At 40.6% G+C, this 13,947-nt stretch overlaps 1 protein-coding gene across 3 annotated transcripts in view; it reads right to left on the minus strand.

Annotated features, from left to right (window-relative positions):
• Positions 1 to 5,367: 5,367 nt before the first annotated feature.
• The window catches only part of slc25a25b (solute carrier family 25 member 25b), a 20,013-nt gene continuing 11,433 nt past the window's right edge, over positions 5,368 to 13,947 (minus strand). The window contains exons 1-9 of one of the 3 annotated variants that reach the window (XM_034133067.1): positions 11,577 to 11,612; positions 11,393 to 11,480; positions 10,636 to 10,747; positions 9,719 to 9,877; positions 9,466 to 9,618; positions 9,268 to 9,375; positions 8,683 to 8,850; positions 8,345 to 8,495; positions 5,368 to 7,111 (exon numbers count right to left, since the gene is read on the minus strand). In XM_034133067.1, the coding sequence (XP_033988958.1) occupies positions 6,927 to 7,111; positions 8,345 to 8,495; positions 8,683 to 8,850; positions 9,268 to 9,375; positions 9,466 to 9,618; positions 9,719 to 9,877; positions 10,636 to 10,747; positions 11,393 to 11,457 (1,101 nt within the window). In that variant the 5' untranslated portion in view covers positions 11,458 to 11,480; positions 11,577 to 11,612 and the 3' untranslated portion in view covers positions 5,368 to 6,926. Of the gene's footprint in view, positions 7,112 to 8,344; positions 8,496 to 8,682; positions 8,851 to 9,267; positions 9,376 to 9,465; positions 9,619 to 9,718; positions 9,878 to 10,635; positions 10,748 to 11,392; positions 11,500 to 11,576; positions 11,613 to 13,947 lie in introns of those variants that run through there. The other 2 variants (XM_034133065.1, XM_034133066.1) reach the window with 2 other exon arrangements.

The following is a 13,947-nucleotide window of genomic DNA, read 5'->3' on the forward strand; positions in this document are numbered from 1 at the left end:
ACCATCCAAGGGTAGTTTTCACTATAAGTAAAAAAGATTATTAATTTAACCCTTTTAGAAGGGAAGATATGGTCATTTGTTCTGTTTTTTTTTTATTTTTATTTTTTTTATGAATGTCATTTTCGAGCCTGATACCTGAAAAACAGGCTCAGGGCTTAACAGGTTAAAAAGAACATTGTTCTTGTGTAATTGAAAAGTAATTTGTTGATGGTCCCTAAATGAAAGCCTCGTTTCGCGGATTAGATCTCCCTGTCGTAATACAGCCAGCAGCAGGGGAAACTGACGCTGCTGGCGGGTCCGCGAATGTCTGTCGAATATCCAACCTAAAACTAACTTCACCGCGGTCTGCAAGTTTAGGAGGAAACAGCTCCCTTCGAACCGAGCTGTGGACACGCCCTCTCCGTCAGCAGAGAGACACGGGACCGGGGAAGCTGTGCTGACTCAGCGTCTGCCCGGCTCTCTGTACCGACTGCTGCTCCCCGTTTACCATCAGCCTAACCACATTCCTCCGTATGTACTGCAGAGTCAATGAGCCAAGCTGCCCAGGGACCGTCTGCAAATTGCACACTCTTATGTGTTTAATGTGATCAGCTGGAAATGCATCATCACAAAACTGAAAGCAAGGCTGCTGAGAACTCAAGACTGTATAGCAGGGGTGCAAAGCAACTCAGTACATTTACATAAGTAGTCTACTGTACTTAAGTACACATTTGAATCACTTGTACTTTACCCAAGTATTTTAATGTTATACTACTTTATACTTCTACTCCACTACATTTTATTTACAGATAGTTTATAAATTCATATGTTGATACACAACACTTTAAACTAGAAATGTAGTATGTTCACAGTGCGGTAGTAGTACTTTTACTCAAGCAAAGAATACGAACACTTTTTCCACCACTGCTGCGTATAGATACGTGGTTCTGACAGGACAGCAACCAAGCTACAATCATGATTTTATATGATGTATCTCCGCAGTGTATATGAGTATACAGCAGTAAAATGCAACAAACACATTAATGCAATAGTAGACTACAAACATATGCATACAGTCCCCTCCAAAACTATTGGAACAGCGAGGCCAACTGCTTTATTTTTGCTGTACACTGAAAACAATTAGGTTTGACATCAAAAGATGAATATGACACTAAAGGTCAGTATTTCAGCTTTTAACTCCAGGTATTTACATCTAGATCTGTTAAACAACTGAGAAGAAAGCATCTTTTATTTAAACCCACCCATTTTTTAAGTGAGCAAAAGTATTGGAACATGTGACTGACAGGTGTTTTTTGTTGCCCAGGTGTGTCCTGCAACATTGATTATTCAAACAATAAATAGCACTGCATGTCTACTCTCAGTTTGAGCTTTGGGGTTTGCCTGTGCAGACTGCATTTTCAGTTAAAACGGTGTAACCAACATGAAGACTAGAGAGCTGCCTATAGGAGAAAAGCAAGCAATTTTGAAACTGAGAGAAGATGGAAAATCCATCAGAGACGTTGCACAAACATTGGCCATAGCCAGTACAACCATTTAGAATGTCCTGAAGAAGAAAGAAAGCACTGGTGTACTGAGCATCAGACTTCAAACTGGTCGACCGAGGAAAACATCAGCAGTTGATGACAGAAACATTGTGAGAACTGTAAAGAAACATCACCAACAACCTCCAGAGGGCAGGAGCGAAGGTATCACAATTGTGGAGTCTATTTTTATATAACATTACAAGACTGATTCTTATTATTACATTATTTGCTTATTGTGCTCATGAGATTGCTATGACTATAAAATAAATAGACCCAATCACTAATCCCAGGTCACACACAGTCATATGAGAGTTTAAGCTTGCAATACTAATGTAGCAGAAGCCAGGTGCAAGGCACAATGAGTTATTGAGGCTATGGCCTTGGCCGCCTGGGTTAGCTCCACGCCCACGCATAGCTGGGAATCAGTATAACCAGGATTCCACTTTTCTGTAGAAGCTTCAGCAAAACAAATTATTGGGATAGCGACAGAGTAGGGAGGGACTTCCACAGGCCGGCCGATTGCTGATTGGAAGGTTGTGTTGCCAAGAGACTGCCACTGCTAAGTCTGTGCACCAACCAGAGAGGCCAAAGTCTAAACCACGGCCCTCCCCTTCTAGTCTTGACCAATCATAAATGTATGGGCAACGCCCTGTGTAATAAAAATGTATGCACGCACAAGGTTCGGGGCTCTTGTCCGGAAGAATAGTGGTTACAGATTACAGCTTTGCTGCCTGTAATTTCTATGACGTGACGGAGTCCTTGGCCAAGTGATATATATCTTTTGCTCTCTCATAATAAATCGTTAAACTTAGAAGTCGTCTGTCTTTCCTGGAATTTTGAACACAACACAATCCACCATTAGCAGAAGACTTTGGGAACAAAAGTACAGAGGCTACACCAGAAGATGCAAACCACTCATTAACAATAATAATATTAAAACTGCGGTCGCAGAAGTGCGCGCAGTGATGAGCGGGCCCTCGCGGGAGGGCAGCCGGTCGTCCCCCCCAGTCCTCCGAAATGAGCCGTTTGTCATTTCTATAATTTTCGAGTCCCAGACTCCCAGGTCCTCCGTCAGCGACCCGGAAACGGATTCTGGCGCGACGTGTCGAAGGAAAACAAATTTCTCTAAAGGTGTGTGTGTGTGTGTGTGGTGTGTGTGTGTGTGTGTGTGTGTGTGTGTGTGTGTGTGTGTGTGTGTGTGTGTGTGTGTGTGTGTGTGTGTGTGTGTGTGTGTGTGTGTGTGTGTGTGTGTGTGTGTGTGCCGGGCAGACAGGCGGGTCTCAGTAGCTTAAGGTAGTATCTGACATATAAATGGTCAAAAATGGTACATTCTCCGTTAGCTTACGAGCTCCACGTTCAAGCGATCAACTATTCCTTCGCAATGTAGCATAACATTGAATATGCGCTTAAGGTGCCCTAGATTGGAATTTTTCCGATCATTTCCCTATGACGAATTAGCAAAAATGTGCTTAAAATGCATGAAAAACGCACATCTTTCAAAATGGCCGACTTTCTGGGGGGCGGGGCTAATGAAAAGCAATTTGAAATATGTGTGCAATCATAATAGCAATGTGGATGCAGCGTTTCGTGAATATCGGAAAAACTATATCCGAGTAGTTTGGAGTAATTTGCGACATGTAAATCGTCAAAAATTGTGTATTCGCTGTTAGCTTACGACCTCCACGAGTGATTTTTCAAAAATGTGCTCCGCAATTAAGTATCATATTGGATAGGGGCTGAACTTGTCCTGGATTGGAATTTTTCCGATCATTCCCCTAGGAGGAGTTCGCAAGAATGTGCCTAAAAACGCACATTTTTGAAAATGGCCGACTTCCTGGGGGGCGGGGCTAATGGAAGCTATTTACAAATATGTCCACAATTCCATGAGGAATGTCTGTGCCAAAATTCGTGAAGTTCTGAGAAACTATATGTGACTACCACACAATAGGGGGCGCTAGTGAGCAGTTTTTTTGAAAAATTACCTTCATTCTCGAAAAGGTCGTGGGCTCTGACGTGTGTCCCAAGTTTTGCGTCCGAAGCTCATTTTATGCTATCGCAAGTTTAAAAAAAAATGTATAGGCCACGCCCACATTCTGAATTTGTTGCCACAGTTTAAATCTGAGTTCGTAGTCACCCCCAGAGTATGTGTAAAAAAAAAAAAAAAAATGTGTCCATCCGTTCTTGAGTTATAAATTAGTGGTGGTTTTGGCGTCCCCTATAGTCCAAAATGAAAATGCTTTGGTGTGCCTATTCCCCAAGACAGACTGAACCTATCCACCAAAATCTGTGATATATGGATACATTGTTGCTGAGTTATGAGCATTTCTTTCTAAGCCCCGCCTTTTTGCGAGTACGTTTTGATTCATGGCGGCAATATTTATCGTCTTAACATGCTCATTTTCTACGGTAATGTGTCTGATCCTCCACCGATGCTGTATACAAAGTTTGTTGTTGAAAAACTGAAAATTGAAATTCAAGTGAATATTTAACTCTTTTGAACATTATGCTAATTTACATTTAAAAAAATGTAGGCGGAGCTTAGGGTTCCAAGAGGATTATTTGTAGAGCAGGTCCACCCGGATATGTGTGCAAAATATCAGGTCATTGGGAGTTACGGTGCGACTTTGTAAATGTATTCCGAAATGGGATTTTGATAGGTGGCGCTAGTGAGCAGGTTGGAATATTTAACCCATTGACTCCAGAATATTGTAGTTGTCACCAGTCCTGGCGTCCGTGCAAAATTATACAACTTTGTAAGCGTCCTAAAGGCCTCAAAAACACAAAACGCCAGCAGAAAAATAAGAATTCCTCCAATAACAATAGGTTCCTCGCACGCTCCGTGCTCGGGCCCTAATGAAGGCCAGATTTGAATTAGCTAAGAAGTACAGAGACGAGGCTCAAAAGTTCTGGGACAACGTTTTATGGACTGATGAGACAAAGATGAACCTTTACCAAAGTGATGGAAAGGCCAACGTGTGGAGAAAAAAAGGATCTGCTCATGATCCCAAACACACAAGCTCATCTGTGAAACATGGTGGAGGTGATGTCATGGCTTGGGCTTGCATGGCTTCTTCTGGACGGGCTCATTGATCTTCATTGATGATGTAGCACATGATGGCAGCAGCCAAATGAACTCAGAAGTCTACAGAGACATTTTGTCTGCCAATTTAAAGAGAGATGCAACCAAACTGATCTGGAGATCCTTCATCATGCAGCAAGACAACGACCCAAACACACTGCCAAAACACACCAAGGAGTTTATCAGGGAAAAGAAGGTCTGGCCAAGTCAATCTCCAGACTACAACCCTGTTGAGCGTGCATGTTACCTGCTGAAGAGGAGACTGAAGGGAGAAACCCCCCCGAAACAAACAACAACTGAAAGAGGCTGCGGTGAAAGCCTGGAAGAGCATCACAAAGAAGAATGCAAATGTTTGGTGATGTCAATGGGTTGCAGGCTTGATGCAGTTATTGCAAGCAACGGATTTGCAACTAAATACTAAGTATTATTCACTTTAAAGTCTCTGTTCCAATACTTTTGCTCACATGAAAAATGGGTGGGTTTAAACAAAAGGTGCTTTCTTCTCAGTCGTTTAACAGATCTAGATGTAAATACCTGGAATGAAAAGCTGAAATACTGACCTTTTGTCTCATATTCATCTTCTGATGTCAAACCTAATTGTTTTCAGTGTACAGCAAAAATAAAGCAGTTGGCCTCGCTGTTCCAATAGTTTTGGAGGGGACTGTATATGGAGAGGGACATATAGGTAGATATAAATATGTGTGTTGATACTGTGGTTGCAACTGCATTTACACATGACAACATATCAATGATGACAAAAACACATTTCCCAATAATTAGTTGAGTTTTAATCATTTTCCAACTATTACACAAAAATATTGGTTTGATTTAAATATTCTACTCCACTTATTCACATTATTGTTTCCTTTTTTTCTGTTTAACTTTGTATTGAACATTCTATTTCTTTGAAACCATGTCAGATTACTTCCAGTTCTCAGATTTTCACCAAGGCCACAGATTACTCTGAAATCAAAGAGACCTGTATATTATTTATTCAGCATAACCAATATATCACAAATGCAGTCATGAATCCTTTTTTGTAAAAATAAATACATAAATACATTAATAATAATAAAATCAGGAGTTAAAGCGGAGTACCTTAAAGTGCATTCAATGTTCCACAGACTTCCCCTCTAATAGTGTTCAAGTGCATTTAAGTAAGAGGCACACAAGGCACTCGTGGATCTGCAGCTTCAGTCAGAGAGCTGCAGCAGGTCAAATGAAGGACTTGTATTCACTTCATACAAGAAAAAATGGAAATGTCTTCAGCCGACAACCCAGTGAAATATTCAAATGTCACTAGCTAAGACATTTTTTCCTGATGACTCATTTTAAACCTGTATAGAGGGGGCCTGCTTTTAAAGAAAACATATGATAACTGATATTTTGTACAGGAATAAGGAAGAATGGAAGTGTGTCCCATGAGTACACACCCATAGGAGTGACACTAAACTCAACATTTTATACTGCTATTTCTTAAAAATACAGAATGTGCAGTGTCTCACAATGTTTCCCTTAACAGTACAAATGCTGCATGTCCTCCCCTTCCTGTCTCTCCTGTTCTGGACTGAATAATAAGGTCAAAAAGCACAAAATATAACCCTAAAAACATGCTGTCCAGTGTATCATTGTTAAACAAATGAAGTCACATCATGATGAGACATGTTGCTGCTTTCCTGCTTGGTCACATCTCGCTCCCTAAAACAACTGACTGAATGGATCTGAATGGATTTAAAGCAACTAAAGGAGCAGTGGACCTTGGAAAACAAAAAGGAAATGTTCCATAAACAACATTATGGTCCTGATTCAATCTTGTGTGCGTATGAATTACTAAAGCTACAGCTACTGTACGTTCTCCTTGTGGCTGCAGCAAGCGGCCAACTGAGAGAGCCTGAGAGCACACGTGATATGAAAGAAAAACATGAATGATGTTTGTGATGTGCTATAGCAGAGCCCTTTAAGACAAAGAGTCTTCCTTCACACTGAGCAGGAGCTCCTGACATATCATTGGCAAGTTGCTGGTACCCCAGTAAACTACTGCCATGAATTTAATGTAAACATTTGTCCCCTGAATTGCGCAAGACATGTTCATATAAGAGCAACTATAATGAGTTGCTTCAATGGAGTCTTCATCAACCTCTCTGCCTTCAGGTTCTCATTCCTCTTCATTCATATCACCTCACATTTATCTTTCAAACCCTGATATTTCATAATGGGATTTGAATATGTTGAGTGTCAGCTGCATGTTTCTTGGAGGCCAACGCAGCAAATCTTCAGCTCAAAACAAACGCATAAAGCCGCCAGCCTCCAGCCTCTGCCCCTCCTCACTTTGACTGGACCCCCAGTTGGACCTTGAGGTACTCGTAGACCACATAGCTGATGCTGACTGATGGAATGACCTTCATGAAGTTGGGAGTCAGGCCCCGGTAGAGTCCCAAGGGCCCCTCGGTCTTAATGATGTGTCTGAACAGGGTGCTCATGGTCATTTGAGGGCCCCCTTCCTGGGTAGCTGAGGAAAACAGAGGGAGACAGGCTGATCTAACACATGTTGACTCCTGAAACACCACGTACACCACAGATGCTCCAACCTGGACCTTTAAGTACAACTCCCCAAAATTGTAACTGAAGTAAAGTTCTGGAGTAAAACTACTTAGTTACCTTCTACCTGTGAATATTTTCAACTATATAAACTTTACATTTAGAACTGTATTCTTATTTTAGTTCTAGCTCTTATATCTTTCATTACCATTAGCATATGTTGGAATCTACTTGCACCTGCAAAATGTTTTGTGCTCGTACATGCACTAGCTACTGTTATTGCTTCGTGTTATATACTTTGTATATCTTAGTGTGTTCATTACACACTCTTTTTTACTGCAACGTTATAAATCGAGCTTCGCCTATATTTATCAGTGCTAAAAAACAGATTCCCTCCCCTGAATATAAGTGAAGTCAGCGTAGTAACAGCTGCTGTCTGTCCAGAGGAGTTCAGTAAATCCTCATACTGTGGGTAAGAAAAAGGATTCATAAAGTCCTACTTTCCATGTATTAGCATTTTTAAGACTTTTGGAAAATTGATATAAGAAACGACTTCTGTCCAGCTCTAGTAAGAGAGATTTAAGAAATTAAAATGTTGTAGCAATAGGTACAGTCCTTACAAAAAAGTACTGACTAATAAGAATAATGGATGGGGCTGTTCCTGAACCTGATCATATCTTTATACATTTTGAACAGACAGCAGCTGTCAGTGTTGTAAGAATAACCCATATCCTTTACTTAAGGAAAAGTACAAAATTAGTATTATCAACTAAATGCATTATATCAACAGTAAAAGTACTTTTTATGCAGAATAGATCTTAGTACTTTGTTATAATAATAGTAATTATATTATAATGTTTTTATACTTTCAAGAGCATAAGTATTGTAGTTTGTCGTTGTGGACCAAATGTTGACACGTGAAATACTGCGTAGATTAGTAGTACCGTATTGCATTATGCCATATTAGCATATTTGCATATGTACAAAGTAACTAGTAAATGTTTATGTGAAATAAATATAGTAAAACGTGCAATATTTTTCCTCTGATATGTAGCATAGTAAAAGTATAAAGTGGCATTAAAATGAAATACTCAAGTACAGTACAAATGTGTACAAAAAAGTACTTAAGTACAATACTTGGGTAAATATACTTGGTTACCTTCCACCACTGTGTACAGTACAGGAGAGTTCTGCAGGGACTGACCTTGTGCCTGCATCCGAGTGCGGACCAGGGCCAGGGGGTAGCTGGACAGCTGGCCACAGGTGCAGGAGGTGGTGCCGCAGGCCAGCAGCACGAACACCCCCGGGTCAGCGCTGTCTGTGGCGAAGCGCTGGAGCCAGTAATTCTTCAGAGTCTACAGAGGGGAGGACAGCTGTCACTTTCAACCACACAACAAAGAGAAGGTATCATCACCATCACCCCAGCAACAAACTGTTCTGCCTGCTCCCGTTGGCAGGCAGTACCGCAGCATCCGGACAAAATACACCAGACTCAGGGACAGTTGTACCCCACAGGCCATCAGAATGACAACCACCACACACCTCATAGACTGCCAGGTCGATGCCAGCGTAGGGGATGATGCCCAGCATGTTGGGGACGTAGCCCTTGTAGAAAGCAGCCGCCCCCTCCTTCTGAAAGATATGTTTGGCACATTGCACGATGCCCGAGTACTGGCCCGTCTTCCTCAGAGCTAAGCGTGTCTTCAGGACCTGAGCGAGTGGACAGAGAGGGTCGTCAGGCCTTCTGACAGGCGAAGGAAAACACCACTTTGTCCAACAAACATAGACTATTATATATATGCCGTGCATTATCTGTCACATTTAAATAGCTTGAGTGTTATGAACCTCATTTACATAAATGACTTGCTCACACTTTGTGCATAACTGGAGGTCTGTGAGTCTGCGTGTGAAGATCTGATTCCTCCAGAAAGGAGGTCACAGTACAGTTTCACATGATGGTTTCAAGGCTAAAAGTTCAAATGGGCAGTCAGTCACAATACAAAAATAATCCACTTTCTGCATACAAAAAAAACAACATAAGTTGCTACAAAACAGTGACAAAATGAATAGAATTCTTTTGTTAGCGAGGTCTCTCTGGTAAAGGCATTAGTGATCCTGGTCTCTAACCTCCATGGGGTAGATGCTGCTCTGAGCGATGGCTCCAGCCAGAGAGCCGGCCACCAGCCGCTCCGCAATGCCCAGCGTCTCCTGGTTACTTCCCATCAATCGTTTAATCTGACGGACAGGAATGTTTATGTCATGCAACAGCACAAAATGTGAGGGAAATAAAACTCTTATTGGGGTCATTGCTGTATTGGTGCAAACCTGTTCGTAGGCCATGAACTTAATAGCAGACTCTGGGGCTATTTTAAGGACGTTGATGCCGTTGCCTCGCCACAGTGACCTCACACCTCCCTCTCGGATCATCTGCATGAAGCCTCCAGAGATATGCATGCTGTTGCTCTTGGAGGAGTGAACCTGGAGCCCAGTACAGGAAACACAGTCCGCTTGTTTTCACACTGTGACCACTCAATATCTTCCTTTTGTTTAGTAAAGTCATCAGTGTGTTATGCTTTACCTGCATGAGTACTTTGAGCCTGTCCAGTGGTGCAGTACAGGTTCGAGACACAGCGCCTGCTCCACCTCCAGCCACTAGATGTCGCCACAACATTCCTGTTTTCTTCTCTTCTGCTGTGAACTCATCAGGGACCAACACACTCTCACCAACATCAAAGATCTGAGGGGGGAGCAGAGTATAAATGGTGTATACCATACTCATACCATCAAACACAGATGCTGCTATTTCTGTCAAACTGATATTGAGATACAATATTAGTTTGATGTAGTGCACGGCACGCATCAGCAGAGGTAAGTCTCTACTGGGGGGACATGCAACTGAGCTGCATGTCTGGGGGTCCCCTCACAGGACTAGTCAAAGAGAAACATGCCTCTGGGTTAAGTGCTGATGATAAAGGGGAGACAGCCAACGTGAGCAAAGCTTTGTGGTCACATGATTTTATTTACCAGTCTGGCACCACCCCCTACACATCCTCTGTGATCAGCACACTGATGTGCCGGTGCGGTGTGATACAGTTAAAACTGCTGTATGGGGTCTATGTTATCCTCCATTGGGCTTAACAAAGGATTCAGTGTTATCATTATTATAATTCATTATAAAATTCCAGAAGGTGAAACAAGGTTGATTATCTGCTCCGTTCAAAGCTAAATATTGTTCATGGGGTTAATTATTACTCTTTTTGTGGGTGGTAGGTTGAGGAGGACATATCTCAGGGTAAGCAAGCTAATACAATTAGCATCTATTAGTGCCCGTTTATTTATGTTTCTATAGTATTTTCATAATTTCTAACGTGACATCCTGGAGACATATTTACTTCTTGGTCTTCTCATGCATTGCTCACACTTATTTATTCAGTATATTTCAGTAGGAGAGATGAGATTTGACTCATAATGTTGGTTTTGAAGCAGAGTGTGTACCGTGGAGTGTTTCCAGTAGAGGATGATCTCAGGTATGTTGTCTGCTGGATGGAGGAGGTGATAATCCCGCCACTCATTCCAGTCAATAGTCATTGTGCCATTTTTGTCCATACTGGGGAGGAAAATAAAACAGTTTTATGAATCTGACAGTTTTAGAGAGTAGAAAGAACAAAGATGGCAGTCTGCTCACATGCACTGTTACTTCTCCAAAGTTGTGATACTGTGATCATGGCTCCATCTATGAGTTCAAGTGCATTCTGTTGTTGCAGGATGCTTTGCTTGCACTCTGTGCCTGATTCACTGTATTAACACAGCATTTCTTAGTTTTTCCATTGTGTTAATTGGTCATTCTGAAATAGCTAAATAAATTGCAGTAACTGAATTAGACTGACTGATTAGCACTGAAGATTAACACTATAGGAGCTACTTACTACAAGATAGGGGCCCAGATATGACCCCTCCATATTCTGAGAGCACCCAAAGAGAAGAACAGACAGACAAGGGGACAGACAGGAGGACAGACAGGAGGTGGTTAGAGGGGGATCACACTGAGACATAACATGAGACAGTTGCTGCTAATGGATAGAACATTAGAAGTTTACATGAGTAGAAAAGAACAGCAGCCGAGTTAAAACGTAATGATATTACGGAAGAGTAGTTAAAGAGAGACATAAAAAAGAAACACACACACACACTGAATGAACAGAAGTGTGAATCCAAGATGTGTATTAGAGGTGGATCACAGCGTTTCTCTCACCTTCTGAGGATCTGCTCAGACTGTTCCTCAGAGATGTTCACCCCCAGGTCACGCAGAGACTGCATGATTTCTTGCGAGTCAATCCGGCCTACATCACAAAAATAAGTCTAGAGGTTAGACTTGAAGCTCTGCTCCTCTTGTGCAATACTTCATTATGCAATACTTAACTCAGTGTTTCCCCTACCATTGTCTTGGCGGGGTGCTGCGCCATGCCAACGGAGCCCCGCGCCCCGCCTGAAATTCAAGGTGTTTTTGTTTTTTTCTTCTTTTTTTTTTAATTAAAAAAAAAATATATATGTATGGCACCAAATTGCAACTGAAGTAATCTATCTACGGTCACTTTTCACATTGAACATGTGCTATGGGCATAGATATGTCTCATAATTATTTGTGTGAACATAAAAATTATTTGTGTGTAAATATGTGATTTGGAAATGTAAAACACAATCCACAAATGCATTTAAAAGATTTGGAAACTCACAAATAAATTTGCAAATGTAAAACGGATCTGCAAATACGCTAAATATGTTCACAAATAAAAAAAAGACCTGTGAATATCTCTTTAACATTTACAACTTTCGATCAGGCATTTGTGAATCCATTTTGTATTTGTCGACCAAAAATGCGCTTGTGGATCTCAACTCTCTGCTCGTGGATCTCAAATGTTTGCTTGTGGATCGTCTTTTTACACACACGGAATTTTGAGACAAACTTTCCTCTGGTCTCAGCTAAAATCTACTCGTGTAACTCGGTTATTTTCGGAAACCACGTGATGGCCTGCTGATGACGACATTTCCGCATGATTTCAAAGTAAGAGCATGATGGCTTGTTTAATGCTCTGTTTTTTTATTATAATGAACAGCGAAACGTTAGATGCATTCTTTATCACCATCATCATCATCATGTTATGGTGATACAGTTAGTTTGTGTTAGTTTATTGGTTCAATACAGCATATATCGAGCACTTTCGTCGGCATTGATGTTGAAGTACAGGCTACGCCACTTCGGGTCCCGGGGGAGCAGCTGGCAGCGAAGCAGCCCAGAGGAAACTCTTTCTTCATTGTTTTTTGTGTATTCAGTCAAAGTTACAAAGCACTTCACATTTTATTAATCGGCCTAATTTTACCTTACCAGTGCAGTAATAAAGTAATCTGTAGAAAAGCACCGTATTTAGGTCAGCCTTCATAGTAAGGCTACATTAAATGTTATAATATTCATCGTGTCCTTATACTGTATATGCATATATTCCTGTCTATTGCTTTCATTTGTATTTCATGTTATTATGTTTATACTTGTTTCCACACATTTCACAATTTGGGATGAATGAAGTATCTATCTATGATATCTATCTATCTATCTGTCTGTGTGTCTGTCTGATCATATCTATCTATTTGTCTATCTATCTATCTATGATATCCATCTGTCTATCTATCTATGATATCCATCTATGATATCCATCTATTTATCTGTCTGTCTGTCTGTCTGTCTGCCTGTCTGTCTATATCTATCTATCTGTCTATCTATCTATCTATCTATCCATCTATGATATCCATCTATCTATCTGTCTATCTATCTATGATATCCATCTATGATATCCATCTATTTATCTGTCTGTCTGTCTGTCTGTCTGTCTGTCTATATCTATCCATCTGTCTGTCTGTCTGTCTATATCTATCCATCTGTCTGTCTGTCTGTCTATATCTATCCATCTGTCTGTCTGTCTGTCTGTCTACCTACCTACCTACCTACCTATCTGCCTGCCTACCTACTTACCTACCTACCTACTAGTTGTTTTGTTTGGAAAGGTTGTCATTGTATTGCTCTTTACCAGCACCTGCAGAGTACAGGACTTTACATTGTAAATATTATATCAATCCTATAATATTGGTTTCTACCATATATCATTTGCAAGTGTTTAAAACAAATGTGGGATACTGATTTCATAAAAAGAAAGACATTCATGATTGTCATATTTTATTATGTAGGATACAGGACTGGACTGTAGTCAAGTAAACTTACTTTAGTTATTAGTATTTCCATTTTATGGATTAAGAGGGAATTATTCTCACTTCATTTATGCAACAACTTTATTTAATTTTATGATTAGATTGTTTTGCTTGTATCATCCTTTGCAAATACATAGTCACAATGCTGGAAACAGGGCTGTTCTAAGCCCTGAGGGTACTACCGCCATCTACTGGCTGCAGTGTTTTTGTGTTATGCATTATTGCATGAGTAAAACTAGAACACTCAGTAGCTATAACCTATCAGCATTTGGTTAAATCAGATGAAAGAATATAATTACTTATATTTATATTGACTGTGCGTGGGCCTGGCAGTGGCAGATTCATTTCAGGCAAAAGTGTGCACAATCAACGGTAGGGCATGTATTTTAATTGTTTGAATAATTTATATGGTTATAAAATATAACATCGAAACACTGACGCAAAGAACACGTATTTAGAATGTGTAAGTAAGTTTACTTGACTACAGTCCAGTTCTGTATCCTACATAATAAAATATGACAATCGTGAATTTCTTTGTCAATTACTTTT

This window comes from Trematomus bernacchii, unplaced genomic scaffold, assembly GCF_902827165.1.
Source record: "Trematomus bernacchii unplaced genomic scaffold, fTreBer1.1, whole genome shotgun sequence".
Classification (NCBI taxonomy): Eukaryota; Metazoa; Chordata; class Actinopteri; order Perciformes; family Nototheniidae; genus Trematomus; species Trematomus bernacchii.